Source organism: Uloborus diversus, chromosome 10 (assembly GCF_026930045.1).
Source record: "Uloborus diversus isolate 005 chromosome 10, Udiv.v.3.1, whole genome shotgun sequence".
Lineage (NCBI taxonomy): Eukaryota > Metazoa > Arthropoda > Arachnida > Araneae > Uloboridae > Uloborus > Uloborus diversus.
This window is the reverse complement of record NC_072740.1, coordinates 8407900-8424873: the sequence shown is the minus strand read 5'-3', so window position 1 is coordinate 8424873 and position 16974 is coordinate 8407900. Positions and strand designations below refer to the sequence as shown.

The 16974-nt window shown below is 31.1% G+C and overlaps 1 protein-coding gene across 1 annotated transcript in view; it reads right to left on the bottom strand.

The window, feature by feature from the left end:
• LOC129231599 (nuclear receptor-binding protein-like) overlaps positions 1-16974 on the bottom strand; it is a 95339-nt gene that overhangs the window by 57529 nt on the left and 20836 nt on the right. The window contains exons 7-10 of the mRNA XM_054865958.1: positions 13335-13390; positions 13109-13210; positions 11800-11932; positions 11315-11477 (exon numbers count right to left, since the gene is read on the bottom strand). Coding sequence (XP_054721933.1) covers positions 11315-11477; positions 11800-11932; positions 13109-13210; positions 13335-13390 — 454 coding nt within the window. The remainder of the gene's footprint in view (positions 1-11314; positions 11478-11799; positions 11933-13108; positions 13211-13334; positions 13391-16974) is intronic.

Here is a 16974-nt window from a genome sequence, read left to right as displayed (position 1 = left end):
TATGTAATTTACCATTTTCACTCATCAGTCGAATAGTTTGGGTACTTGCAGTAGAAAGATTTGCCACAGACGTGAAACAGCTGCCTCACATAGGTTCTTTCAATCTTCGGGACTAAGTTAAAAACTGGTGGGCTCATTTCAGAATTTTCTTTAACCTATGTCTAATTAAAAGCAAGTACTTCAAGCAAAAGATACCATTGACATCAGGCAAAAGATACCAGCGAGCATTTGTTCAGTGTCCGCTTTCTAGATTTTCATGACTTGAAGAAAGAATCAGTGCATGATGGGTCCTTTACTGCTTGATTGCAGAAAAAAACTAACCTATTCTGAAAGTTCTAAGAACCTACATGAAGCTGTCTTTTTACATCTTCAGACAACCTTTCAAAGCAATTCAGCAGATGAACAAAGATGATGCATTAGATGAAACTACAGTCAATTTGAGATAACTCGAATATTAATATGACTCGAAGTTTCTATCAACTTCCGACCCCTTTGTCTTTAAATTCCATGCTAATTATTCTCAATATCTCGAAGTTAATTTCCTTTATAACTCGAAGTTTTTCCAAAGATGACTCAAAATTTATTTCGAAAGAATGAAAAAAGGGGGGGGGGGGATAGAAACAATGTCCATGAGAGAAAAATTAACTCACCTTCACTTGCAATTCCTGCACAAAAGACCTCTAAAGCAAGAAGAGCATCTGTTCAGCCAAAGTGTGATAAAGGAGTTACACGTGTGGAAATGAGGTAGCTTGTTTTCTTTTGTTTTATTGTACTGTTTACACTTTGACATGTTGCTGGACTACGAATTTGCTTTTAAGCTGTCAAGTCAACTGATTCTACCTTTATTTAAAGGTTGATCTAAGTGAAGATGCGTTCCCATTCATTCTTTAGTTCAATCATTTGCTGTAAGTTCCCGAGAGACAGAGTGAGTTTTTTTTACTATTAAAGATGTCTAAGCAAGTACTCTGTCAAGAATATTAAAAGAAAAAGAGAAATTTCTAAAGCGATAGAATCCATGAATTCAAATTAGAAACGAATGAAGATGTGCACATTTCTTGAGGTAGGATCAGCTCTATTCAAGAGCGATTCCAGCAGTATCGAAATCAAAACCATGCTTTAGATTTTTTTTCTCTCAATATTTTGGATTAAACAGTGCATATTGTACTTAAAATCTTTTAAGTTCTTTAATTTTGTTTGTTATATGTACAAATTAATAAAAATCAGGGATGAGAGGAAATCCAAAAAAATTTCGTAAAAGGGATGATATCCAAAACCGCATCAAAATAGAACATCGAAGCCATGATATTCAAAAATTCAATAAAAAAAGGCTAATTTACCAGTTTTAAAGGTAATAGGTATTTAAGTATAAGTAATAATTTTGTACAGTTTGCTGCGTTGTACCATTTCTTGCAAGAGTGTTTATTAATAAATAAATCTAAATTTTGAAAAAAAGGCAACAATTTCTAACCCCTGATTGAACAAAGGGTTGGGAGAGTCAGAGGTCAATCTTGGCTGCATCACACAATATTGTCAACTTTACATATTTTTTAGAAAAAAATACATTTTTTTTTCATTAAAAACATTTGAGTTTATAGTGCTAAACGAGTGAAAACATAAATTTTAAAATCAGGTCTGTTTGTAAAGTAAAAACTTACAACAGAGAGAAAAATCTAAAATTTCTTTATGTGGTAGAACATACTTTTCATTGTAAGAATAGAAAATAAATAAATATATATGTATATAAACAATTGGTTATCTTTTTCCTTGCATTGGAACCCAAAATTTGTCTTTAAAAACTTCCTAATACGATTTCGGAATCAAAAGAACAACTTACAGCCGTCTCATTTAATCATGAAATCTCGAAACTTTTAACAGGCTGTAAAGCCTAAACGGTTTGAGATTCACCCTAAATATTTTTTACACTTTCTTAAATACACAAAAAAAGTTACCATGCCAAGTTTCAATAAAATTCAGGATTGTGGGTGCTATGCCACATTTTTTGATTGACTTTTGCATTTTTTCCAAAATAAATTAAAGAAATAAAAATATTATTGAAATAATGTATAAAATAAGCGGATATAAAATATCATATAGTGAAAAACCACCCACCATTAAAAATAATTGAAATACTTGCAGGATGCAAAAAGATTGAAATCTCAAACAAGACATGCATATTTCGGCGCAGCACGTGTTTGACATCGTTGGCATGTATCCAAAATATACGTTTTTGGCAGATATCGCGGAGGAGGAAGATTCGAGGGAGGAAAATAGAAAAATTAAGAAATCGGGGACTGAAAATTTGAAAAAATCGTATTTTTTTCCGATTTTTGAGAAAATAAGGCCTGAAAGAGGCAAAAAAAGGAGAAAAAGGAGGAAAGGTTCTAAAAATCAACAGAAAAAGCCGGAATTCCGGCAAAAGCCTGAAAAATCTCATCCCTGTAAAATATTCGATGGTTTTTAATATTAAAACGTCGAAAACCAAAACTAGTGGTAAGTCGAACTTCTGATAAGTCGAAGTTTTTCATCGGTCCCTTTAGATTTGACTTATCGTAAATTGACTAAATTGCTCATACACCTTTGGAACTCCATGGTTGTCAAGATGAGAGACTACATTGAAATCTTGTTAAGATAGTGTCAACTAAATAAAAATATCAGTTACAAACATTTGTGTGCATTACTGTAGAAATGATCTTGGCACACGAAATTTACTCAAAAATAGACTATGAAGAATAATAAAGAGAAAACCCAAAAATTGCTGACAGTCCTAAATATAACTTTATTCATAATCATATATATATATATATATATATATATATATATATATATATATATATATATATATATATATATATATATAAATGAATGTTTGTATGTCATCCATGAACTCAAAAACTACCTGGCAGATTTGGCTGAAACTTTCACCGTTTGTTATTTTTGGTACTGGGAATGTTTGTAGACCAGTTTGAAAAAAATCTGATCGATAGTTCCTTTTTTATTCCAATTTAAGTCACAATCCATTGTATAAATACGAATAAAATTATCGGCTGCAGAAATTAATTCGCGTGAAAGATTTCATTGATAAGAAGTTAGCTGTTGCCATTTTTCTTGAGTTTGAACAAATAAATTCTTTCTTTATTGTTTTATGACTTTTCATGCAACGGGGCGATTTAAAACTTTTTCTATTTGATATTTTTAGCGATTGATTGATCTTGCAAACCGCGTGAGTACAAAATTTGAGTATAGTCACCGCTTCACTTGATACCTGGACCGATTATTATGAAAATTGCTATATATATATATAAACACAAATAAAATAACAAGCAGACAAGGTTACATAACAAAATAAATTAAATAAATTAAGTAGATGAAACCAGAACTCCTCAGCAGTGGAAGTTTTGTCCTAAGGTCAAAAGACCAAAACTAAACAATAAGAACTAAATGGAGGATGTCTAGTTCCCCAAAAACCATCATTCAGGAATACATTGGGCTATAGGCACCGCATGTGAAAAATGAATGCAGATTTTTGGAACTAAGACTTAAAATTATTCACTGGAGGTTTCGTCTCTGTTATTAGAAGCACAAGGATACCAACAATAACACTCCACCGTACCACCAGCAAAATATCAAAAGTCTTACCTGTGTATCCAGGTGTAAAACGATTTCATAATCAGCATGTCAGTCAATAAAATAAAAGAAATCCATTCAAAATAAATAAAAAATCATCCGATTAAATCTGGTTCATAAATCGTACAGGGTCGACCGAAAAACAAGATTCATAAGGCATTATTAACTTATGTCCACATGTGGTGGTTTCCAAAAGTTAAACAGGGTGGCAACAGGAACTGTGAAAAAAAGTTCCCCGACTTTTCCCTGATTACGTTCATCAAATTTCCCTGATTTACGTTACCTATGATAATGGTTTCCTTTCTTTGCCGTACCTGAAAACCACTGCATATTGAATAACATGTAGTGTTTAAAATGTTTTAAACTGTTAATTAAAAATATATATTGACAAGGTGCTCCTTTTCTTACTGAAAATAGTATTAATTTATCTACAGGGAAATATCATAGGAAATCTAAAACAAATACTTTACTTCCAGTAACCAGTTAGCATAAGAATTCTAGGAAAATTATTAAAACTACTTTTAACCTTCCAAGTGGCGGCCATGTTTTTCTAGAACTTCTGATTTGTGTCACCACCGAAATACCATGTGGACCCATAAAGAGTCAGTCTTTTCTCAAACGAATTTTACCCCCCTCGTAATCCGCAGTGGGTGGGAAGTTTCTTCTGCTTCATTAGGGACGCGTGACACTGAGCGACAGCACACCTGCTCATCAAACTAGTACAAAAGAGAATCTGTGGAATGAGGTTTCCCGCCAAGTTGCAACTTACAACCTATTAGTTCAACAAAAAAGAGGAAAAAATATGAATCTTATTTGAAAGCATAAGGATAGTTCATTTTTCTTCTAAATTAGAATGTATATCTCCTAAATAATGAGATAAGGGAACGCATATTTTTACGCAACATTTTATTGAACTAATCGTACATATATTTATGTATTGAGAACAAGTATGACTTTAATTTCTGTCCATTAGGTTTATTTATACGATATAAGTGACTTTTTTTAACTTTAATATCTTTAATTAGACTTAAACTGGCTTAAATTAAAAACATTTGATGACCAACTTCTCTAAAATACCTCAAACAATTGATAAAAGAATAATATTCAATAGTTATTTTTAATAAATCAAGTTTTTTTTGTTCCACCCAGGAAAGCTTCCAATGTTTGATTGTTTTGAGTAATCTTTTGTCTAATAGTCTCTTTGAAAAGATCAGAAATGTCTTTTTATACTATCCTGTCTGTCCTGGATGATGCTCTTATCCTAATATCGGCACTCTTAACTTTATTCCATACTCTTCACTAGTATCTTCAAAATAATCAAAAAAATGGTATAAAACATTGTGTGAGTAACCACACTACATACTCACATAATATGTAATGTATCGTCGGCTTATGTTATGAGCGAGTGCGATTAAGTTTTAAGGCCTTCAAATGCCTTTTTACACCATACCTTTTCTAAAGCTTCATTTTTTTTTTTTTTGTGTTGTATATGCACCAAATCTATGCTTATACATGCGAACGAAATGAGCTTACATAAAAATATCATTGCTATTAAACAATATTCTGGCTAATACAATAAGTATGATAATGAATTCAATTTTGACAAAAAAAACATAAATAAATAATAATAATAATAATAAAATGTAAAAAAGGATATATAACCTTATATATAGCCTTAATATATAACCTTAAATTCAAACGGTGTGAAGCTTTACGTTTTTTACGAAGCTAGACATTTTTAGGAAATATTCATGTTAGTTTCCACGCGTAAAGAAACTAAATTACAGAAACTAAAAACCATCACATTATAAATAAAATGTTTTCATTCGTGCGATAAGTAAAATAATAATGCTATAAGTGATGTTAAAAATGAAAAAAATAGTCATAAGAGCAGCAGACACGTGTTTTGGCATTCCAAGGAGCCTATTCTTTAATCAAGTAAACAGAGCCTGATTACTGCAGGGGCATGCGGGGCATAGGCCCCTCCTCTTACATTTTAGTGTTGGGTGACTAAATATTCTTAATTTATTATGTTAATTAAAAATAAATAATGATTTCACTCAGATTCTAAAGTACAATGATGTCATTAATATTTTCGCAAATGCAGGAGACGAGGGGAAAATCTTTTTATTTGTTGATAAAAATCCCCTTTAAAAAATTGATACATTTGCAAAACTCAAAATCACTCCAAGTTTAGTCTGTATTTACTATTAAAAGTTATATCATAATACCTTTGATATTTATTTTAAACTGGCAAAGTTTAACCTTATCTTATATAATTATCGTATACTATATCTTTTCTACTTTTTAAACGTTGTGATTAAAAGTTTACCACCAAATTTAGCATGGTTGTGTTAATACGCAAGTATCGAAATATTTTATAGCTTCAGAATAAGCGGAAATATAGGGAGGCGGGGGGGGGGGGGGGGGCAGAATGAATTTTATGCCGAGTGTTTTCTGAAATCTTCGTTGGGTCTTAGGGGGGCCCTGAAATACAAATGAGCCCCATGACCACAATCAGAATGATCGGGCTCTGCAAGTAAAATAAAATATATATATATAATGGATAAAAAGGCAGCTGCGGAATGGCACAATTGTGATAAAGCTAACATGATGTAAACGCTAGTTTGAATATAAGAATATCAGAGGGTGATTATGATATAATGTTAGTTTTCATTCGATTTAATGATGTTATATATTTTTCACCAGACGCGTTAGAAATCCTACTTTTTAAATATTTCATTCTTCTAACGTCTTTGTCTTTGGCACTATTTATAGTTGATCTGAGCGGCTATTTTCAGCTATTTAAAATTGGAATGAAAAGTCGAACTTGATTTTAGAGAAATTGCGTATGTTCTCAAACGAAAGCAGCCTGCAGTGCGCTTTTAATAAAAATGCTTTCAGAATTATACATTGAAGAACGCTTTTGTATGTGTTCCAAAGCTCTTGGATAATAAACCATATGGGCTAAGAAGAACATAGGTCGGTACGCAAAATTACTGTTGATTTTTTTTTCTTTTTTCAATGACCTCACTTATATAGATATTTTTTATTTTTGGATCCGTTTTCTTTTTTGAATACATTTTGAAGTCTTGAGTCCTCCATTCGTTTAGGGTATGTTTTTTTCTTTAAATCCAAGCTACATTTTTTTTTGATTTAAGAAATCATCCCCAGCCAGGACTTAAAAAAATGTATAAAGTGTACGAATATATTAACAATAAATTTAAATCTGTATATTGTACCCGAAAAAGATGTAGCTGTCGATGAATCCTTACCACTTTATAAAGGAAGACTTGTTTTCAAACAATATCTTAATTCAAATGAATGTTGGATGCTGTACGGTTATATTTTATTATTAATGTCGCTCATTCTTTGCTGCATATAAATAATTTATTTCTTGATGCTAATATAATACGGTGCAACGTTTTACGATTCAACAGTGTTATTTTTCATTATTAAATGGAAATTCGAAAAACATAGATTGAAATATAATATAAAATTACAATTTCTCAAACGCAGAATTTTTCAAACGCTCTCACTTCAATCATTGATTAGGAAAATCTTACTTTATCAGAAACGAGTTCCAGTTCATTTTTAGCTCTCTGTTTTGCCTTTAAAATTGTGATACTTATTGACATGTAAAGTAATATACGTCCCTCGTAAAAATTTCGATTTTTGAGTTAGTAACATTTTTAATTTATTTTTCTAATCATCATTTTTTCACGTCTGACCCATGCTGGTGAAAAAAATAAACTGGCTAGCATCGAAAAGAAATAATTAGTCGTTTAGTTACCAATTAGGTTCAGAAATCATTCTAAAATGATCAAGGAAAATTCGTTCAAATCTTTAACTATATGATGTTTTCATTATATACAGAAGATATGTATTTTTTGTATACTTATAAGTAAGGCTTTTGTTTTTCCTCTGTTTAGTTTCCAGTTTTAGTTTCTCATTATTATTAATATTGTTATTATTTCAGAACTACTAATTATAGAATTTGAACCTACGTTTAGATTGAAAATTTAAGTTGTTTATCGCAAAATGATACATAGCCAAGACCAGTTACCCCCAAAACTTCGGTTAAAAGAGAGAAACTGAGAAAATATTACGTGTGACGGAAGAGTTGTACCTGTCACCTAAAATTGTATAATTGTGTATGTACATATAGTCCTCTCCCCCTTCCCCCACCCCTTTAATACACATTCAAGATTTATGATGCCTATTTTCCTAATTAAATGATGTTGTATTTAAACACACGTGGGTATGTTTCAAATAAAATAACAAAATAACGTTAAAAGTACTTAAAAGCGCCATTCATCGTAGTGATATGTTGAGAGAAGCTATATTGGGTCACGTTGGGTCCCGTCAACGCCAGACAGCAACACGCCTCCCATTCAAATTGAAGGAGAGTCTACCACACCTCCAATTACACGCTAGAGTGACCGAAGGGGGGAAGCGAAAAATGCCGCTACGAATATATTCGTAGCTTGCCGTTTTCAGTACGAAAAAGTTTCCGAACATATTCGTAGCCTGCCGTTTTTAATATAAAATATTTCCGAATATATTCGGGCTTGCCGCCAGGAGGGTTAAAGACATATCAAATCATGAAAAAACTATAAAGTGTACATGGAAATAATTTTGAACTAAATTTTCAAGCATTATAATTATTGCTGCAAGAATAACAAGTAATAGTGGAAGTACAGAAGTGATGTTGATTTACTTACTTAATAGACATATTTATGTAAAACAAATTGAAACCTTTTAAGTCGTATTAAACTATTCTCTAATCAAGAACTTAGGATTCAATGAAAGAATACACTATTTTAGCTTTAAAATATAAAAAATATTTACAAACGTACACAAGATTATGCAATATCAAATTATTTCATTATTTGTTGAAAAAAACTTTGATTACATTTGTAACAAACATTGAAATGCAAAAAACAATCAATTAATTTCAAAATACATGCATATATAACTTAATTTTAAAATAAAAGAATTTTTAAAATCTGAAAAAATCCCTTCATATAATCTGAGGCGACAGCGAATAATAGGATGGCAAAAAAGCAAAGTTGATTTTGATTTTCATTCAATTCAAGCAATTAAATTTGAAACGCAAAGAAGAAATAACTTTAAGAATTTTATCAGCATTACTTTTGTGATTACGGTACGCTAATTACTTAAAGACAATGAGTACCACCAAGGGAGCTAAGGCATTTCTGATGGCTTCCTCTTTGTCTGTAAGGTTGTTTATTTTATGTAGCATGGAACGCATTGATGGAAAATTCAAGCTAGGTAAAATAAACAATTTTACAGATACTGAAGCAAGTTCATCCTGTGGTTAATAAGCTAACATTCAATACTCTGAACTTAAGGTAAAAAAGATGCACAAATATGCGGCAGTGAATAATCGCACCTCATCAATTTTACTTTTTTTAAAACAGATAATCGGTGGAAAATGGGTAGGTAATTAAGATACTTAATATTTCAAAGTAAACAATATAAAAAAAATTTCTTCATGTAATCAATTTTCCCTGAAATTTTGTTATTTTTTTCGTAATTCCGATATTTCCCTGATTTTCCCCTGATTAATAAACTTCCCTGACTTTTCTCTGACCTGTCGCCACCCTGTTAAATAATAAGAGTGAACAGTTAGACAGTTAAAGAGAAGCATAATGTTGATTAAAGGCTTGCGAAACAATGATGCCTATACAAGTTCTTTTACTCAGGCACGAAATAAAATTTTGAAGACAGTTAACATTGAAACTTGCGTCTTTTATTGGAAACTGTGGTTTCACAGTTGGAGTCAATATTAAATTATTAATTATTTATTTTATTTATTGACTGGCACAATCACTAACACTTTGATTATGAAATAGTTTTGCACCCTGACACATAGGTAAGACTTTTGAAATTTTGCTGGTGGTAAGTAGAGTGTTATTATTGATAGCCTTTGGCTTCTAATAACAGAGACGAAACCCCAGTGTTTTAGTTTTAGGTCTTAGCTCCAAAAGTCTGCATTCATTTTTCACATATGGTGCGTTTAGTCCAATGTATTCCTGAATGTTAGTTTTTTTTTTTTTTTCAGAACTGAACAGCCTCCATTTAGTTTTTAGTGTAATTTTTTGGTCTTTTGACCCTAGGATGAAGCTTCCACTGCTGATGAGTTCCAGCTTCATCCACTTAATTTATTTTGTTATGCAATCTAGTGTGATTTCTATTTTTTATTTGTGATTATATTTCCTATATGTGCACTTTAAATAATTTGACCACAAAAAAACCTGGCTTATTTGTTTGGCTGCTTTGCACATCTTTGGGCTAGTGGTTTATTCTTTTCTTAATGTTCGTCTACATTTTTGTTTCAATAAATATATACATATATATGCGAATTTGAAGCTATTATCAAATATCTACTTCAATTCATTAGCTAAGCTTTTCTCCACCCAGTATATGTGCACATGTATAATCCATAAGCATACTACAAATGGTACGCCATGCAAACAAAGTACTTTTTCATATAAAAATTGTTTTACAAAAAGTAACCATTTTCCAAAATCAAAGGTTTTTGTGGGTATGACATAACTTCCTTCATGCTTCATCGAGCTTCATTTTGAAGATTTAGATCAGCTAAGACATCATTTTAAAGATTTTTGCACTGCTATCAGCGCAAAACAAACAAGTCACATTTTTGCTACAATTCAAAAAAAGAAGAAAGGAAAAAAATTCCCTCAAGGAAGGAATTCCCTCTGCTGCATGGAAATCCTTTGCACAGTTTAGCTACTTATTCAAAAGTGAGTTTTAAATTTAGCTTTCAGATCTCCATCTGTTGGAAGAAATCATAAGAAACAAAAAGTTTTTTTTTTTTTTGAAATAAGGTCCTCAAGGCTTTTCAAGATTTTGACTAAAAGCAAAAAAGCAAAGTGAAAAAAAAATGGTATAAATTAAAAGTTTTTCTGCATCATATTATTTCATTGATGCATATTTTTGAGAAACCCTCATTTCTTTAACACTACGATAATATTTAAAAAATCAAGACTTTTTAACAATATCCTGATGGCAAAAAAAAAAAAAAGGTTTGATTATATATTTTGTTCTAACAGATATCTTGTACTGGTATGTGTTGTAATGAAATTTTACTGCAGTAAATGTGATTACAATGTTTCAAGCATTCAGACTAGATTTGTACTTTTTATCAGGATATACAAATAACTCATTGTGTATTTTTTCATTTATAATAAAGATAACTGAACAGCTTGGTTATAATAGTTTGTTTTTAATAAGGCTTAGTGGCTTCAAACCAAATGAAAAACCAAGCGCATTACCCAGGGCCTAACAGCAATTATTTCATGCGGCACAACAATTTGGATAACAAAGGAGAATTTTAACACTAATTCCCACCAGATGAAGGGGCATAGGCTTTTATAAAATTTAATTTTACAAAAGCAAAATTATTTAAGCAAATGTATATTGAAAAAGAACTAATATGACACATAATCATAAGAAATTTAATTTGGCAATTTTCTGCACTTGAAATTTCATGGAACAAGGTCTGGTATGAACCTATGAACTTGGGCAGTAAGAGGCCAATGTCTAACCACCATGATACTCTACCCACAAACTAGCATATATAATGTTATAAACTCATATTTTTGTGAAAACAAAATGAGTGATTCAAAAAATGATTACAAACCTAACATCATCAAGAAACTTCTCTACTTCCAACTTTTGAACTTCAGTCCGTGAAATTGAAGGGCCAATTTTGCCACCTTTGAGAGGAATTGAAGCCAAAAAATCAGATTGATGGTTATATCTTGTTTGCAGAGCTTCATCAGTAAGCTGATCTGGGTGATATGCTAAAATATAAAATGTTTTAAATTTTAAAGTTAGTACAACATTTCCTTGAATCTAAAAATACAATCATTTTAAGCATTTTTATTCTTGAAACACTAATATCAACAATAAAATGGCAAAAAATTACTGTCAGGTTTAGAAATAATTCTTTAGTAGTCTGATAATCATAAATATACACCTTGAAAGAATTTGAGAACAAGCTTTTCACACTCCAGATTTTTTTTTTAAACTAATCTTTTCTCCCCAATCTTCAAATCCCAACAACTAAAGCAACTGTAAAATTAAAGCATTAGTTTGAATGCTAAAATTTATAGCTATACTTACATGCAGTTTTAACAATTATGTGAGCAGCAAGAAGTTTAAGAGAGTGCACTTCAAATATCACAGGATGGAATAATAATTCTTGTGCAGATGGCCGTTCCAAAGGATTCTTTTTCAAACAAGTTTGTATAAAATCCTATAACAAATTCAACATTGTGCTTTTAGTTTACTTTAAAGTTGTACCAAGAAAATACTACTCAGGATTGCCCCTCAATCCTGGGAAAAAAATCCCTGTTTTCCCTGTATGAGTATGCAACCGTACAAACGAGCAAACACTGATATTTGAAAAAGAACATTAATATCCAGATAGTTTTGTCACAAGTGGGGTGGGGAGAGAATAAATAAAAATATATGAAGAAATAAAGAAGAGTTCATTGTAACTGAAATAATTGCTTGGTGACTGAATGCATTTATGTTTTTTATGAAAAAAGAACTTGTTTTGGACCTTAAAAGATGAAAAATGCAAAAGTAAAGCAGTTTTTTTTATGGGGGGGGGGGGGAGTTTATAGGTGCTGGAATTGATTTTTACAAAATAATTTTTTTAAAAAATGTAAATTCCCTGCATTTTTCAGGTTATTAAAGAAATGTTCAAAATTTGCTGGATTTTTCCTCTTTTTTTTGTCTCATTTTGAATTTCCTGCATTTTCCCTGTTTCTTCAGGTTTCCCTGTGGCGTGGCAACCCTGCGTACTACTACATGAATTGTCTCAGAATGGACCTCTCCCGGCCTCGGGGCTCTCCTAGTCCTTCCACTGACAAATCTTTCTCTCTCTCTTTTATTTTAAGTAAAGAGTAACCATGTTGCAATAATAAATGTTTGACCTGTATTTAAAACATTTATCAGGACTTTTCTCCACAGAATCCTCTCCTGCACACTGAGATAAAGTCTCCTTGTACAAAGGACTTGATCCGTTTACCAAGTAGGTTTTTTCTGAAAATTATTTTATTCTAATATATACATTTTAAAAATGGCATAGCATTCTGGTGGGGCAAAGAATTCTAAATTAAGTAACAAGAGATTGTTTAGTTCCATTGAATCAATTAAAAGTTATAAGCTTCAACAAAAATGGGATCAAGTGTACCCATTCTTCCCTATTTAAACATAAGATGAAAGAAAACAAAAACACACATTTTTAATTAAATGAAAGTATGCATCAAAAAGAGAGCTTTTTTCATATTTCAAACAGTGGATTAAACTATATTGGAAATAAAACAATAGCTTCTTGATTTTTTGAAAATAAAATAACCAAAGTAAAAAAAGAAAAACAAAACATATTTCAATCATTACAAATAAGAAACTATTTCAGTCTAACCTTTTGCAAAGAGTTTTCTAGTGCTTCTATAGTTTTATTTACAGCATCTTCAGTAACTTGACTGCTGCCTTCTCCATTTCCAGATATTTCTAAAGCAGCCATCTAAAAAAAAGTGTTACATTCATTTGCTTTTGTCAATACGACTGTAGTTCAAATTTTAAATTACAGTATATAATCATAAAATTTTTAGTGAATACTGCTGAAAAATACTTAAAAATAAACTTGCCTCTAAAGCACACATGCCAAATGAATAAATGTCTGCAGCTGGGGTGACCATGGTAACTAAATTTAGAAAGGATTTAAGTCATAAAAACTATAGTTAAGCAAATGCAAAGGAGCCACAATGCAAATTATGCAAAAACAAAATACAGTGGAGCACCCATTACATGTCTTTCACATTAATGCATTGTTTCATCGTGATTCTGACTCAGTCCCATTTATTTCAAAAAATAGTTTTACACCTCCTGTTTTAATACCTCAAATAATCATCCAATATATATATATATATATATATATATATATATATATATATATATATATAGTTATTTTATATAGTTATTTTATACCACAAATAACTTTCTTAAAAAGTCAGTTTTCCTTGACTTACTCTATTGGCTTTATAATGTCCATGTCTTAACATATTTTTCTCAGAAATGTGAATAAAAGAAGCCCTGTGGCAAAAAACTATACGGCTATCTGCAACCCACTGTTACTTTTAAAATACTGGTTAAATATACTAAGAACATCAGTTAATGTATAAAAAATAATTATTATTGAAAATTTCAAAAACTAATGAAAATGTTAGGACTCGACCGATGCATCGGCCAGGCCGATGCATCGGCGCCGATGGTTCAACAATTTAGCCATCGGCATCGGCATCGGCGGCCGATGCTAACTTGCAGGAAACATCGGCCCATCGGCCTTAAAAAACACCGAAAAGCCGATGGAATTGGCCGATGTTTTTGAAAAAAAAAAAGGACCTTTGTTGTTTTACTTTTTAATACAAAGTAAAGGGAGTTATTGTTTTCATATAAAATTGTTTACTTAAATTTCAGTATGAATTTCTATTTTAGTCCCCCTGAAAGAGTTTTTTTTATACAGCATTCAGGTACCAAATAAGTTAATTGTTGCGCTGTTTCTTGCGGCTGGATGTACGTATGTATCTCTCATAATTCATAACTCAAAAATGGTAAACTGTAGAAGGCTAAATTTTCGCATGTGGGGGTGTGCGTACATTCCAGTTGTGCACTTTACTTTTTGTTTTCGATCGGATGTTCTAAAAAGCCTATTTACTCATTTTTTATGGCTATTAAATACTTATTTCAATGCAAAACTAATATAGCGTCTCAGACTGACGATCATTTGGTGATATATTGCGAATTGGAGACCATGGAAACAAATATGAGATGGTGAAACCGGTTTTCTTTCATTTTGTTAGATTTCAGTTGAAACGACGATAATTTTTAATTTTTCGATATTAGTAATATGAATCACAGTAATGCAGTCTTTTCTGTATTGCTTCGGCGGAGCTACAAGTTTGAGGCCCGTCGAAATATATCTTGGGGCCCTATTTCTCTCGCACAGAAGTTGTAAAACATTTATCATAAGCATTTTTGTAACTCCTACGGTTCCCCCTATGGTTATGGGGCCTCTCGCGCAATTGCAACATTTGCTATATTTTAAATCCGCCACTGCACGTCAAAACAAACTCAGGTGCAAGTTTTAAAAGGGTTTTCCTGCTCAATGTTCATGATTATTTTGAACTCTATTTTTTTACCATTATTTTTTGTATTTCCGAGAACACTTGCATGACCTTCCTCCAAATCGAACAATTTCTGAAATTAAACTCTAGTTGTACTTCTGAGTTGTTTAAAACTAACACCATTCATAAAATTAGAGATTTTTCTTTTCAAGCAAAAATTGATTAAAGACGTTTTGAATGGGAACATAATTCGGAAACCAAAGGGACTTTTGAATTTTTTCTTCGAAAGTGCTGAAATAGATTCAGAAACTCTTCCGAGGCGTTGGTGGTAGCGGTTCTGTACTAACAAAATGAGGCCGAAGTTTAATGTTGTGAGTCACTCCAAAATCAGAGGGTGACTCCCCTAACCCACCCTCGTCGTTTCAAGCACTTCTTAAATATGTAGCGATTATTTATTTTGGTCAAGAAATATCATTTTGCGTATTTCTTACTTGTTTCACCTATATTTCGTAATGCGCCATCTTTTTTGCATCATTAATAGCGATCGATTTTTTTTTCTCTGTTGTAAGAAACTATATATGTTGTAAGAAACTATATATATATATATATATATATATATATATATATATATATATATATATATATATATATATATATATATATATATATAATAAATGAATAAGTTATTTTCGTTTTCATCATATTTTTAATAGTATGTTATAGAAAAGTTTCTTAGGATTTTCTATTATGCAATTTTTTAAATTTCAGAAAATTATTGTTAAATTTCAAAATTTAATTTGAATTTGTTTGTAGTGCTTCATAAAAGATTAAACAATCAAATTGTTCATATTCAGTTATTAACTTGATGTAAATATTGAGTTTGTTTATTGTGGCTGCGTTTTAAGAACCTCGCTCTTTTCATGACTATTTCTTTTTTTTTCGCAAAATTAATGTCAAGGTTATAGCTTTTATGAAAAATGCAAACTTTTCCTTTCATAAATTTTAAATAAGTATAAAAATATTCCTATTGTGATTTAATATTGTAATTTATCTGTTCCCTTTTTTGTTTAATTTGATGACTAAAAAATTTCTACGTGCAATCTTTCCACTTTAACTGCGTAATTTGTTGACGGTTTCATAGTTTTATTCTTAATTTTTTTTGAATGATTAAACAACATAATTTAATGTTTTTTAACGATGTTTAGTGTACCTAAATCCATACATTATTACAATATTACTGAAATCTTAGTTATATGTTCAATTAAAAAAAAAGTCCATTGGTTATTAAACAGTCTCTTTGTTTTTCTTCCTTTATTTTTATTTTATTTATTTATTTATTTATTTTTTTTTTTTTTTGCTGTTGTTCTTTCTCTTCCATCATACAGCAGTCAAAAAAGGAGAAGCATAACTACACCCTATACAGATTGTATGTAGTACGATCCAAAAGTTCGGGGGACAAGCTGTATAAAACCTTACCCAAAATAGTTCACATTACCTAAGCACATCCACCTTCAAAAGGGCACCTTGAGAGACTATGTACTTTTGCCAGTTTTCATATAAATCTTGGAAACACTCCTGGAAGCCATTTTTCGCTACCTTCTATGATGCAGCTTTATCTTCTTCTGATGGAAGAAAGCGGCGCCCATGCAAATGTTTTTTTTTTTTTTTTTGCTGGGAACAGGCAAAAGTCACACGGAGCTAAGTATGACGAAACGTTATATTATTTGTTTTTCACATCAACGTTGGCAGAAGTGCATAGTCGTTCAAGGTGAGTATTTTGTAGATAGATGTACTTCGGTAATGTGAACTATTCAGGATAAGGTTTTAAACAACTTGTCCTCGAACTTTTAGATGATGCTACGTACGTATAAGTTTTCAACTTACTATTTCATAACGTTTTTGAGTGACGCAAGTTTACGCGCATGAAGCCATCACAAGAAAATTTGTGATAATTAACTAAGGAGGCGTTCAAAATAGATATTTCGTTCATCTATATGTTCTTAGGTACATATGCATGTACAGATGTGCCGAAAAAACTTGTGAAGTTTTCATTGGGTGATCGTAAAATAAAAATTTAGGTCGAAATCTGATTTTTTCTTTTTTGTGATTACAATTTCTTATTCGTAGAAAGGAAGTAAAGTGAAATGAATCAATGATCCTTTAA